The following is a 14298-nucleotide window of genomic DNA, read 5'->3' as shown; positions in this document are numbered from 1 at the left end:
GCTCCCTTGCCCGGGTGATATTATGGAAAAGGAATGCTTTTTAATACCAGTCAGAGATCTGGTTTTGCCCAGTCTTTGATGTATGTGGACCTACTAAAAGAGCTGGGTTTAAGACATCATGTATGTCAACACAAAACTTTGAGGAAACCGTGACCAATGTGAAAATGAATATCCACTCCTCCACAATAAGTCCAAGCAGAGTGCTAGAAGTTATGTTCTTATTGCTCTTGACGACACAGCAGCACCTATATTATTGAGGGCAAACCTATTCAACAAAAGGCAAGCAGAGGCCTCTCTCTGCTTCTGCACAAGACCGTGGTTTGCCATGTTTTGGGTAATGTGGGGGAAGGCGATTGTCTTAAGGCACACTGGCAGGTGGCACAGTAGCTAAAGAAAATGCTGCCCCCATCAAAATTGAATAATTATTTTAAAAAACTAAAATGCCCTGTTGGTCAGCTGGTGAAGTGCATAGTCTGCTCTGGCGCAGATCATATTAGTTGCTTGCGATTTCAGCATACAATTAAGGAGTTAGCAAAGTCATTGGGAATTCCAGGCTGTGCTTTCTCCAGAAAGAGTGGTTAATGTGGTCTGCGCCAGGTGGAGAATCACAAAGACCACTGGAACGGCAAGGATTTATTGTCAACTTCAGTGAGTTTTATTAATGCTGTTTAAATAAACACCCAACACACACATCAAACAGAGTGTAACTTGTTTTATGTTTAATTGCAGCATTGGCACTTAAAAATAAAAACGGTGGTTTCCAGTTGCAGTTTGGGTGCTCAGGAGCAAAAAGATTCACTGTCATTGATCTATCTGTTTTATAGAGCTCAAATTAAAAAGAAAATTACAGTTTTGTTTTGATTTCCATGAATAAATATATTTTAAATACAAAATGTTTTCTAGAACCTTCCCATGGATCATGTGTGGAGTTTTATAAATACAAATAAAGCCTGAGATCTAATCACTATCTGTTAAATCCACCAGATGGCAGTACTGTTTCTGAGAGTATTTAAAGGCAACTTGTACTGTGCTTACATGTAAAGGTTTTTGAATGCTTAACATAGTTGTATTTCCATTTAAAGCCAGTATACTCTCCAAATATTATGGGAAATTGAAAAGCAGACGAAAATGTAGCCATGTTTGAAATTGTTTTAGCAATTTTTCACATACTAATGGAAAATAAATGTGCATAGATAGATATGTGTTTTGGTATTTTTGCGGTATTTCCATCTGTATCTGGCTATAGTTTGAATATAATCCATAATTCAGCCTTCATTCGCTATAAAAAGTTAGAATTTTTGTTCTTTACATCACTTTGAGACACAAGTGACATAGTAATGATTTCTACCATTGATCAGTGTAAATGTTTAATGTTTAGCATATTCTTATGTAGGTAATACCAAGTTGTGTTTTGGTTTTTTTTTTTCAATGTAAACTTTAGGAGTGTTTCCTACTCTCCAAAAAGACGGTTTATCTTGTCTGTAGAAGAGTGCCAGGAGTTAAATTCCATTTTATACTATGAATAAATACAATTACTTTTAATCTTTCTTACCCAATACTCTTTACTTTATATATTTAACATTTTCAGTTGATTATCCTTAAAACACAGAAAATGTAATTAACCTGTTACCTATAACTAAGAAAACAGACCTATTGATCACCCCTCCTATTAATTAGCTCTCTTTATGGAAACAATATTACATACATGCTGAAAGAGTAGTCGTGATCCCAGTGGCTTAAGAATATTGTTCATGGTGATATATGGAAGTATGTAACCTTTCCTCTTACTTTCAGTGGGGAGGACAATGGTTAGAAATTTGGATGTTCCAAATCTATCCCTTTAAACAATAAAAGTGAGTAAGTGCAGGAAGGAGATGCTGCCCTCAGCACCTTCCTTCCAAAAGCACTGTCTGTACACGCAAAATGTTAACTGTGGACCTTTGGTTGAGGTTTGTAAGGAAGACCCTATTGCAGGCTTTCACAATGGTTCAGCTGTATCCTGTTCTTTGCCTGTCATGGGCTATGGCCCGAAAAGGAATGTGCTTCCTCTTGATGACTTAAGCCTCTTCAACGGTGGATTTGATCCATGTAGCAGTGTAGCATTTTCAGCATCCCTACTTAACCCCTTAAGGACACATGACATGTGTGACATGTCATGATTCCCTTTTATTCCAGAAGTTGGGTCCTTAAGGGGTTAAATATGAAAGCGGTGTTCTCTCTAATTCCAGTTATACATAATGGTCAGAAATTAAGCTTCAGAGTTATTCTTTGTGACTTTGTGACTACCTGACAAATTCCCATTCTGATCAGCAGTTGGATTTTATGAGACTGGTGCCGTTTAATTTTGACCTGTAATCTTTTTTTTTTTTAAATTAAATGTCTGCTTGAATCAACAATTCTACTCCAGTGCATTAGTGGCAAATATGCACTTAAAGGACAACTGTCAACTCAACACTTTTATTTTAAATAATGATCCTGCCATCAAGTTTTGAAAGGAAATAGGTTATGTGTTAATTTTTTTAAAAAATGGGAAAATCTCATCCCATCCTTTAGTATATGACCGGATCATTCCTGTACGTCCAGTTGTTTGGTTACAATTACATGTCTGTTAGTCCACCCATTGTCCAGTGCTATGGAATCTGATGGCGCTATATAAATAATAATTCAGCCGTGTACATGCACCTTCAGTCAGACAGTGTTTGAAGTTGAAACTTAGTTGATCTGATGATGTCACTGCAATGTGCAGGGAGAGAAGTAGAGCAGATTATATAGACTAAGTGTTGGTTATCCAACACTGTCTGACCCAATGTGTATGGCTGATTAATCCTGTTGTATACTAAAGGTAAGGATGAGCGTTTCATTTTATGTGGGTTTTTTGTCCTTATACTTTTAACAAAGGACCCATATCCTATCAAAACTTGTTGAAAGCGTTATCTTAAAAATTAGTGTTGAGGTGACAGTTCTTTAAGCTTGTCCCATACTACGGCTGTGTATTATGGAAGTGCAATGCTAAAATTTTACTCTAAAAACAGAAACATTTCATAATTTTGTAGCAGCGTTTCAAATGTTCTAGACTAGGCACACTTGTTTAATTTGTTTAACCCCTTAAGGACCAAACTTCTGGAATAAAAGGGAATCATGACATGTCATGTGTCCTTAAAGGGTTGAAGAAGATCGCTTTCTTGAAAATGTATTCCAGCTGTTACTTAGGGACTGATTTTGCAATGTGGGTATCATGTTACTGAGCTCCAAAGGTGAGGAGTTTTGCAGTTAGTGCCACGGGATCTAGCTATCCCTCTTCTATTCTACCACAGAATATAACAGTGTAATTGCGCTTAGCACTAGAGGTATTGGGCATGCTCATGACACTACATAGAGCATGTGATAATCCCACCTTTAAATGCTTTATGTATGTCACTACACCCTTAGCAAACTTTTGGAAGTTATGGACTATCTTTATCTACTAGGAGCTCAGACACAAAATGAGAAAGCTATCTGTGCCCTACAAAAAAGCAATTTTAAAGATGTCAGCAAAATAAAAGGTCATAGCTGGTTGTAGGGTCCCACATTCCACAGTATGGGATAGAATGAGGTGGTGGGCAGCTTTACACCCTCCTTCTAATCCGTGCCAAACTTTAACCCTCAGACATGCATCAGTGGTGTGAAGGAATAGTCCTAGGGATTGCTTTATCATGTTACTGTTTACTTGACTGTGAGAATAATTTTTTGTTTACCATCTCAAATTTTGCCTAAAGTTGAAGATCAATTTAGAAGTGGTTTTTTTTTATAGGATGGAGTTTGAAGATTTTAAAATTGACTTAAAGCAACACTCCAGACATGACAACTTCATGGAGTTATGGTGCCAGCAGCTCCCTCGACTTACCTTTTGGGATTAAACTGTTCCTGGATGGTTTAACCCCAAAGTCTTGAAGGCAGGGCCCTTTAGCTCTTCCCTTATGCTTCTCTCGGCTTCTTGAAATCGTAAGTTTCAGTCAGGGGCATTGCTGATTGGCTGAGAGCGAAAGCTGACACTCAAAGCTAATCAGTAGCTCCCCATTCATGAAAACAGCTTGAGGAAAAATATGTTAGAGTGCCTGAAGTGTCCCTTTAACCTCCTATCGTTTACATCCAAATATGAATTAAATGGATCCAGATGTCTCAGAAACCCCCAGTTTTTATCTAACAACTCAAAGTGTTTTGACCCAGGAGATTTGTCTTCAGCCTAATAGAACCATAACAGTAAGATGTTTATTAGACTGCATATTTAAAGTGCCACTGTCATTTGTGCAGTGTTTGCCAGGATCTGTCCAGTTGACTTGTCCACTTCCATTCCAGTGATAATTGCTAGATGGGAATCTAAATTTTCATTGAGATACTTATTTAACCCCTTAAGGACACATGACATGTCATGATTCCCTTTTATTCCAGAAGTTTGGTCCTTAAGGGGTTAAAGGACATTTGAAAGCCAGAGTTTAAACATGAATTTGCAACACACTTTGAGGTTTTAAACCACTGATCTAGGAGATCCCACAAAACCTTCCAATGACATGCCCAATGCATCGATACATTTTTCTCCATATGGGGACGGTCAACCCCCCCCCCCCCAATAGGTGTGAAGAAGTATTTCCTACTTCTAATTAAATAGGAAGCTTATCACTTTTCTTTTTAAATAGAGACAGTCAAAGAAGTGTAACCACTGTGAGTGGTAGTTGTTAAAATCAGGTTACTGGTGCAGTTTCTTTGCTAAATGTAAATCTCTAATCTTTTTTCCTGGGGACCCACCCCTTTTTAGGAGGTGTTAAACAAAACACTTGTCAGTTTTGTTCACACTGAGTGGTGGATATGGTTAGCTTGGTATGTGTAGCTAATGAACAACGCCCAGGTTGGCAGTACTGGGTTAGGAGCTTCGTGCTGAATAAAATACTGGGAATAGATACAATTATGTTTGTCTTTAACCCCTTAAGGACCAAACTTCTGGAATAAAAGGGAATCATGACATGTCACGTGTCCTTAAGGGGTTAAAAGCACTTGTATGTGAACTTTGAAAGGAAACTTTGCAGCTAGTTGTATAACCAACTCAATATGCATTATAAAACTGGACATCTCAAGCATATAAAATCCCTCTTTAAGGGCAGGCAGGGCCACAGAAAATCATTTGGAAAAAACAATGGAAGGCATTACCTCCTATAGCTCATTGTCACAGTGAATCCATCCTATGGATCATGGGGAATAGTGTGGTAAACTTGAGATATAGGCAACTCATCTGTAGTTATGCTACATAGAGTGCCTCTTTGTGCATGTTTCCATAGTATTAAAGAGAACACCCTGGCCTAGTATATGCTTAACAAATGGACATGTCCTTTAGTTTATTTACTAAACAAGGAATTAAAATCCAAAATGGATAATTCAGACGAAAATAATGAAACTGAGGTAGCAGAGTTGGACTCTTTCCTCCTCCCCCCCTCCCCTTTCGAAAGCTGTAACCCTTCAGCAACCAGGGATGGGAGAGAGGACCTGCAATCCTGGCACGTCCCTTTAAAGGGTCTTTTGCTAAAACTAGATTTCATACACCCACTAAGAACAAGATTACACTGGAATTGCTTTCCAGTGTTGATAAAGTTACAGGTTTCTATCCCGGTTTAAGGAGTAGTAATTTGACATTTAATGCAAGTACCCCCTAGCTGTACTCCACAAATCAAGTACAGCTAAAATGACCATTAGTCACTCATTTCTCTGCTCCCCAAAAAAGGATTAAAGAACACTCAATTTCAGACTCCCACATCTGCAAGTGCAACAATAAGTTTAGAGACACATTGGTATAAAGGGGTTAATTTATTTTGAAAACATGATGAAACATACAACCAGTACTATTTAAGGAGTTAAAAAGTGACTTCACAGAACCTGACCTTAAAAGAAAAATATATATATTTACAAAGATACACATTCTCTCAGTTCACAACAGCCAGCACCACACTGCCACACCTCTGGTCACTGATGCAGTGTTACAATGCTGGACATCCACACCAAGTAGGGGGAAACACTATACTGTAAACACACAAGGGAAGTTGCCTGTGAGCAGCAGTCAGCTGTGCGAGTCACTTTGAATGGGATAAGCTCCACCAGATCAGAAGTGGAGTCCAGCAATAGTTCAAAGTAGATTCTCAAGTGCAAGACCACCCCATTTCCCTGGTTTCTCCAGCCATCTAAAGCTCTTGTCTTTGTCTAAAACAGCCATTGGGAGGTAGGCTTAATACAAGTCTATAGGATGGAGCAGTGCAGTCTGTACCATACAGTTCATTGGGTCTGCACCAGAAGGACAACACTTGAGTTTCTGCTTTCTCCTCTGAATGAAGTTGGATAGTGTATTCAGAGGGGCAGGAAGGCAACATTTGGCACATATTTCAGTTCTGCTCACACCCACCGAGGAGTAGATACAGAACCCAGGAGTGTGGTGAGTAAAGGGAGAGGTAAATGGGAGGCTCAATGCACAGAAGTCCATTTTTAGGAGGGTGTCCAGGTACTACTCCTCCTTAGGGGGCTCGGTGGCAGGTTCTGTAGTGGGAGCAGATTCCACCGGTTTGGGCTCTTCCTCAGGTGTGGTCACAGCTGGCTCAGGCTGGGCAGGAGGAGCAGCAGGTTCGATGGATGGAACCTCAGCCTCAGGGGTGGATTCTTCCTGAGTTGCTGCAGACTCCACTACCACCGGCTCTTCCTTGCTTTCCACGGGAGGGCTGCTCTCCTCCTCCTTGGGTGATGCCGCAGCCTCGCCAGCAGGGGGCTCTTCTGCAGCAGGAGACTCCTTTTTAGTCTTATTACGGAATGGCAGCTTGAACTGCTTCTTGAAGGAGAATCGCTTCTTCTTGGCTTGCTTGCCCGGCGGCTCCTCGGCTTTAGGGTCAGCAGCAGCAGGGGCGGCCGAGTCAGCATTTTCGGCAGATATGATCTCCTCTGAGGCAGGCTCTGCGGAGCCATTGGATGCAGCGGGATCACCGTTCTCCTTGGTGGGGGCATCCCCGTTAGATTTCACATGTCCATTCTCCTGTAAAATGGGGGACAGTATTAATTATACAAATAAAATGTATATATACCCCACCTTGTAGCCACCAGGTCACGACATGGCACCCAAATATAAATGGGGGGAGAGGGGGAATAAACCTAAAATGTCGCACCCCACCCCAGGTCAGCTACCTTCTCAATACAAAGCTAGCTAGAACATCAAAATCCAGCAGCCTCTTGTGACCTCACCCAGCCTGAGATACAATTAAATACATATAGATTTTAAACTCTCTCTCTCTAAACAAAACCTATTCAACCGGGGTCACCAGTATAAAACAGTCATCTTTATATGGCCAATAACCGTGTTAATTCTAATACAGCCTGGTACAGGTTAGGTGATATCGGTGGTAATGGACGAGCACTAGGGCTGTGTGAATACATGTCAGCCAGCCCCATCACCTGGCTATAAGCAGCAGCCAGTCCCAGTCTTACCTGTTGTTCTGCCTCCTTGTTATTAGCGGCGGTATCAGTGCTCTTGTTCTTGGACTCCAGGCTGCCCATGTCTGCCGATGTAGTGACCGCTAGGTGCCGCTGTCGGGTTACTCTGCTCTCTCACTAACACAGCGCTTACACTGCTCACACGGTCTGATCTGCGCTCCGCTCACTATTCAATATATATTGTGTGGGGAAAGAGTTAGCCAATCAGAGATCAGTTGATAGCAAGGGAGGGTTGGGTCAACCAATAGGAGAGGCGCAGGGGGCAGTTCCCAGTGTGAGCTCGGTGGGGAGCTGTGTACGTGACGTAGGGCCGTGGAATGGAGGAATTACTCGGTAACATGCGGGCAGTCACTGCATTCCAGGGATAGAATGTCCAGGGGCAGTGAAGGGTTAAAGCAACATAGCGGGGGGCTGGTCACCCCATATGCAGATTATATGCACCCCACCCTATTCCCAGGTACCCCACAGAGATCAGCAACTCTGCTTTAACCCATCTGCTGCCCACATGATGAGATGGTTACAGTGTACTCTGAGGTGGGGGTGGTTTGGGGTAACTCTGCCCCCTTTATAGACTTTACATGGCCAATTCTGGCTCCATAAATATGTGAGCTATGTTCCTGTAACCATAAGGTTGGCTGAGCATCATGGGAACTGTAGTTCACAAACGTGTGGTGCCAAGGTTAGCTATTGCTGCTTTAGTTGGTAGAAAGGGTGTAGGTCGGATATGGTCAGTGATCACCACACAGAAGAAGATAAAATGAGCATGTGTGCGAACGACAGACCGCACGTAGGGGAGTTAACATCACTATATAAATGGCGGAGGTGTTCAGCTTTAACTGTATATGTACTAATTTTATTTACCCTTTAATATATTCCCGTTACAGTCTGAGATTTAACTCTAATACTCATCTATTTTAATGACTGCAAAGAATTCAACTGAAAATAAGGTCTGTAATGGAGTAACCCCCAAGCAGGGATGGTAACTCTTGTAAAAAAAAAAATAATAATAATATTAGGAATGACAGCAATGAGCATGGTATTTTTCGTATAGTATATTAAAGCACATATATTGTCTCGAAATCTGTGATCTTTTGACTAACACGGGAATGCGTAAAACATTCCACAACAATGTATCATCCAAGCTTCCTGGCGTTCAATGAGTTAACTTGGTGTAATCAGCATGTTTCTTGCTGGGGTCAGAATGGGAGGTTATGGGATACATTCCACAGCTGAGGAAACTTCCTGCTCCATATATCAGTATCTGTGTGTGTGTCTGTATATGTGCCAGGGTATGCATGTATTTATCTTTGTGTGAAACTAGCGCTGACATTTTAGGAGTGCCAGAAAAACAAAAATCCTTGCAAACTGTAACTCTTTCTTCTTATTAATCAATCACACTCAGGGTTTAGAAATGTGCTATGATGGGTGCCCCTGGAAAAAAACCTTCGCTAACCTCTCTTTATGTTCTTATTTTACAGATTCATAAAAATTAGAAGCAGGAATAGTAAGAAGAGAGAGCGCATATGTTTAAATGTAACTATTGCTTAAGCAACATTGTAATATCACAGGGTTTGTAAAATCCCACCATTATTACAGTGCCATTCATAATAGCGCTAATGTCACTGCTACAATCACAGCTATTATCATGGTTAAGGGGGCAAATACTGATAGTGGGTGCCTGCAATGGAGATGTTGTGTACTATAGCTACCACTTAGGGTATTTACAGCCCACAGCATCTGTAGTGTTCATGGTTTGGGGGTACTTCTGAATACCTCCACACTCCAAGAATGTGGGATTACCCAGCAGACACTGCTGTCCTCAGTGGTATAATGACATACACTATTGTAAATGGCGCTGCAATGGCATTGTACCTTTTTGACTGCATCACCGCAATAGCATGGCTGAAAATTTGGAGTATTGGGTAGCCAGGCCTTAAAAGTTACTCACCATTGCCAAGCATTAGCATTATAGCCAGCGCTCTTACTGTCCTGCTGGACGTGGTAACAGTGGGGTCAATTTTAGGCCAGGTAGTTTAGGTAGAGACAGGCATTGGGCTTATTTTACTGGATTTTTACCTCAAAAATGGTGTGAATATGCTATAATCTGATTAGCTAGAGTTTATCAAGATCGTGAAGCATTTTTTGGCTGACTATAACTTTTTCCTTCAGCTTACCAGGACAGGCATCCCACCCTCCCATTTATCTGTCGTAAGATCAACGGCAATTTTGGAGGTGGACGGAGGTGCAATGATAACAATTTGTCTCAGGACAGACTGTATTGTTTTAAGCTTGGTAAAGGTTTATTCAAATTTGGTTATGTTTATATTGGACTGGTTATGTGCAGTGCCTCACACTCTTTAAATAGAAGCTACAACCATTGTCTCCATTTACAGTCTATTGTTTTTATGCAGTCTATTTGTTTTATGCTATTGCTATATTGCTATGGCTTGCAGTGTCCATGCAATTGACACTGCAAGCCATACAGTACTCAGCAGGAGTAAAATTCTACTTGCCAGGCCTAAACTTTCAATTGTTAATAGTAGCGAGTGGGAATATTGAGACCTGATAATAGCATCATTAGTCGAAACGTTAATGTAGTCATGGTGAAGACGATAATGAAGAATGAGAACAATGTACAGTAATGCAACGTAAATTGACGTGTAACTCACCTAAAGTGAGAAGAACTTACCAGATGATAAGAGCAGGATCCACTAGCCTGAATGACCCTCTCAGACCAATCTAGATTCAACTACCATAGCAGCAGGGAAAAGTATTACGAAACTAAATCATGACTTGATACTTATGAGTTCTGTCGCACAGCGAGTGTTTGAAAGGAGTGTTCCAGGGATCAATTAACAAGAGCTTAGTGACACAGTTTTCTTATAAATACATTTTAAATCTTTATAATATATCCTCTAAATATCTCCTGCTTGTAGACATGTCCTAAGATCTGCTGCTTCCACTTTTGTGAAAGCATCAAATTGTTACTTATTTATTTTAAATTTAAATGTGGCCTATGAGTCTATTACCCATGCCATTGTGTGTGTTTGTGTAATATATCCCTCCCAGGAGAGATTTATGGGAACCCAACACAGCAGGAATAGGAGAACATAAATGTGGTGCTAAGTTGCAAATTATTTTTAATATTGTTTCTTTTCTTCTATATCACACACAAATATGCCTCTGTAATAATGGTAAATTTAAAAAAAAAAGGAGACAAACAACATGGGTATCCACCTAGCTTATGTTTTTTAATAATGGCTATTATGTCAGAGAATTCCCCATGCAGCTTACGATAAAGAGAAAGTGAAAATGAATGTAGTTTACATTACCCAACATATGATTATGCTAGGGTTTTTCCAATCTGATTTTTGTAAACCACATGGTTTCTTGGAACAAATTAATCACTGGGCACACTCTCCATGTTTAAATAGCTTGTGTACCTTAAATAGGTAAACTCTAGACAAGTGTTCAAATATAGTACTAGCATGTATCTGTAAGTCCTCTATATCTGTTTTTAGAAATGCTGGTTCGCAAATGGCCAGGGCAATGTACAATACTAGATTGTATATTGCTACAATGCCATATACAACAGCCTCTTTAACCCCTTAAGGACCAAACGTCTGGAATAAAAGGGAATCATGACATGTCACACATGTCATGTGTCCTTAAGGGGTTAAAAAGGAACATCTGTATATAAACTGAAATGCAGTCTGTAGCACACTTTCACCTGGACTTTATTAGTGCAGCCTTTGTGTGCCTCCCATTAAAATACATTTTTGCCCATGTATGTATGTATGGGGTTTGTAGAAGATGGAAGCCTCATAACAGTTGTATATATTCCAAAGGGTTGGTAAATGCAGAGTGGTTCCCAAACCAGTCCTCTTTGATGTGTATTGGGCGGGGGAGGGGTTTTGGGTATTTTCCAATTTACATGAATATGAAATTATTTCACAAACTAGGGTTAATAGAGAAAGCTTCTTGGTTTGCTTGTGTAGGACTGTCATTTTATTTCAATGAACTTTAAATCAAGTTCAAATGCTTGGAATTAATCCTATAAGCACAATAATATATTATACTGTAATACAATTTATAGTGTTCTCAGGGCTGCTGGAATCATAGAACAGACTTTCAGGACCCATGTTTGACATCCTTGTGATGTAGATGTGATTTTAGTCAAGGCTCCTTATAAAACATGCAGAGTTCATGGCTGCAACGGGCATTGGTATATTCAAAGCATAGTTATACTAATGTATTTTTGTATAAGTATCTCTGAAATGGCAATATGCTATTTTATGCTGATACAGATGAAATGCTAGTTTTGCTTGCAACAAATGTGTTGTTTTGTTGGCTTTTTGTGACCCCAATGCAAATTTGTGAATCCAAGTTTTTTTGTTTTTTTTCTTCTGGTTTATGGTTATGGTCTCAAGAGAGCATTATTTAGAGCTCTGCTTCATGATTTACCCAATTTCATGGAATCGAGGGAAGCTTAATATATTGCCTTTCCCAGGCTTTAGAGAGCGTAATTTAACATTATATGGAAAAATGCAATATATTGCCTTTATCCTAGATTATACTATATATTTATCAAAAGCATAATCTTTTGTTGAATATGGCAATCCTGGTTAGAGTTAATACCTCAGTGGTCACCTCTCTGACATTTTTACATTTTCTGATATCTAGAAACAACATGATTATAGTATTTACCTTCATTTTGTTTTATATTTCTGAGAAAAGTTGCACTAAATCTAGAGTAAAAAATAAATAAAATACATATAAGGTGTTTTGTAGTTTTACTTACATACAATACAGTAACATTACTGTGTACAACAGAGACAAAGAAATACTACACACTTTTGTCAATGTAATTGACAATCAGGTATCAGGTAAAAAATCCCTTTTATCCCCCCAGATAGCCTTAGGTCAGATGGTCTAAGGACACACTGTGATCTGCATGTGGCCTAAAAGCACCCTTTATACAGAGATAATTATCTTCCATTTGTTAGGTTATCTGGATTGCTCATATTTTATGGAGGACACTCATTGTAAATTGGCATAGTAAACATTCCTTAGCAGCTTTGAGCCTTGCGTTTGATATAATATATATATTAAAATCTTTTGGAGCATTTTTATATTTAATGGTGACTCTTTAAATATTTAGATCAAACTTCTAGGTTGCTAGAGTTTAAAGGTGCCTGATAAATTATTTATTTCCTTTCATATACTCCTATATTGAACATGCTACAATAGATATTTTGCGTATTTTAATTTTTTTTAGTAGTAGATGAGTGACCTGCTGGGCCAGATGTGCAGTCGTGTCACAGCCGTGATCAAAGGAGGGAAGCTCAAAACTAGAGGTTCTGTCGCAAATTGGTCACATCCAACATTGGCCGCCGCTCCCTGATCGCGAAACTGCGATTATATAACCACCTGCTGTCGACCATTTCAGACTAACTGTGTTACGAGCATTGACAGAAGTTTGATCGCATGTCGGAAAGCTCTCGTTCTGTTAGACACTTGGCTATATTTCAATCTCAATTTTGCCCACAAAGAAGAAATGCTTAGTTTTATTGTGCTGTCCTTTAGATTAGTGCCCAGTGTGGCATCTGAGGATAGTTGTTGTTTTTTTAAATCGGACTGTGAGAACAAAACTGCATCCTTTGCAGTCAATTAGTCAAATGTGTGCAGTCAGGTAGTAAAAATTGTGCGAAGGCGCAAAACATTTATTGGGGGTTCCACGATGTCGAAGGGTCCCATGGTAAAAAATTAAATGTGAACCCCTGCCATAGATTAGTGTTTCTCTGCCTTTGTCCTGTAAAACACTCCTGATATTAACATATTTCTCTTTGTAGTCATAAAGTTACATCACAAGCACTTTTAAATACATCTAGAAAGAAACAAACTTTTTTTTTGCCAGAGGATTTACAGGGTGGGGCATTTCCAAAAAAACTTAGGGGAATTCATGATATACTGATCACTGTTATTGTGATAGTATAAGTAGTTTAGAAACAAACTGGATTGAATAATGTGAAAACTGAAAGTGAATTTAATACGTAAGGTTAACATAACTCAGAGAATGTTTGTTTTTCTTTATAGCTCGAATTTGAAATTCACATTGAATTCTCTGAAAGTATTCTATATAAATATTTATTTTAACAGTTCTTATGTAGCACTCTTATCTAGATCAGTGATCAGCAACTCAAACAGGCTGTGAAGATCTGAGGATCTCAGATCATTTTCTCCCTTATGAAGGGGAATTCACACTGGACTAAAGCAACCTGGATAGAGTGCTGTAGTTTGGGGGTAAGGGATTTTAGTGAGTGCAAGGAATGCATTTAGGGGGTTAGGTTCAGCAGTGGCATCATAAGGGCTGTAGTGGGTGGATAGTGAATGCAATTCGGGGGTAAGGGGCTGCAGTGTGGGGATATCCGCTGTTATTTGGGCATATGGACTGCAATTGGTTGGTTATGGGTTGTAGTGGGGGTAGGGGCTGTGGTGAGGTAATGTAGATTGCAGTTTGGGTTATAGGCTGTACTACTGGGTGACTAGAGACTGCAATTGGATGGGATTGGGGCTGTAGTAGGGAGAGAGCAGTTGTAGTGGGAGATAGGGGCAGCATTCGGGTTTGGGCTTTAGTGATGTGAAATAAGCTGCGATTGAGTGTTATTAGATCTAGTGGGTGGATAATGGAGGAAGCTACATCAGGGGGGAGGGGGTTAGTGGGTGCAGTGGGGGTTAAGGGATCTTTAGTGGGGGTAGGGGCTGTAGATGTACTATAGGGGCTACAGTAGGGAGTCAGGACCT

The 14298-nt window shown here is 39.8% G+C and overlaps 2 protein-coding genes across 2 annotated transcripts in view; both read right to left on the bottom strand.

Moving 5' to 3' along the window:
* BSDC1 (BSD domain containing 1) overlaps positions 1-14298 on the bottom strand; it is a 427812-nt gene that overhangs the window by 250488 nt on the left and 163026 nt on the right. The window lies entirely within an intron of this gene.
* MARCKSL1 (MARCKS like 1) lies at positions 5814-7654 on the bottom strand. The gene is made up of 2 exons (XM_063444541.1): positions 7489-7654; positions 5814-7039 (listed from the first exon to the last, which is right to left on the bottom strand). The coding sequence occupies exons 1-2, from the start codon at positions 7555-7557 to the stop codon at positions 6521-6523; spliced, it is 588 nt and encodes a 195-aa protein (XP_063300611.1). The 5' UTR covers positions 7558-7654; the 3' UTR covers positions 5814-6520.

This window comes from Pelobates fuscus, chromosome 1 (genome assembly GCF_036172605.1).
Source record: "Pelobates fuscus isolate aPelFus1 chromosome 1, aPelFus1.pri, whole genome shotgun sequence".
Classification (NCBI taxonomy): Eukaryota; Metazoa; Chordata; class Amphibia; order Anura; family Pelobatidae; genus Pelobates; species Pelobates fuscus.
Note: the sequence above shows the minus strand (reverse complement) of the source record. Positions and strands in the feature narration are given on the sequence as shown.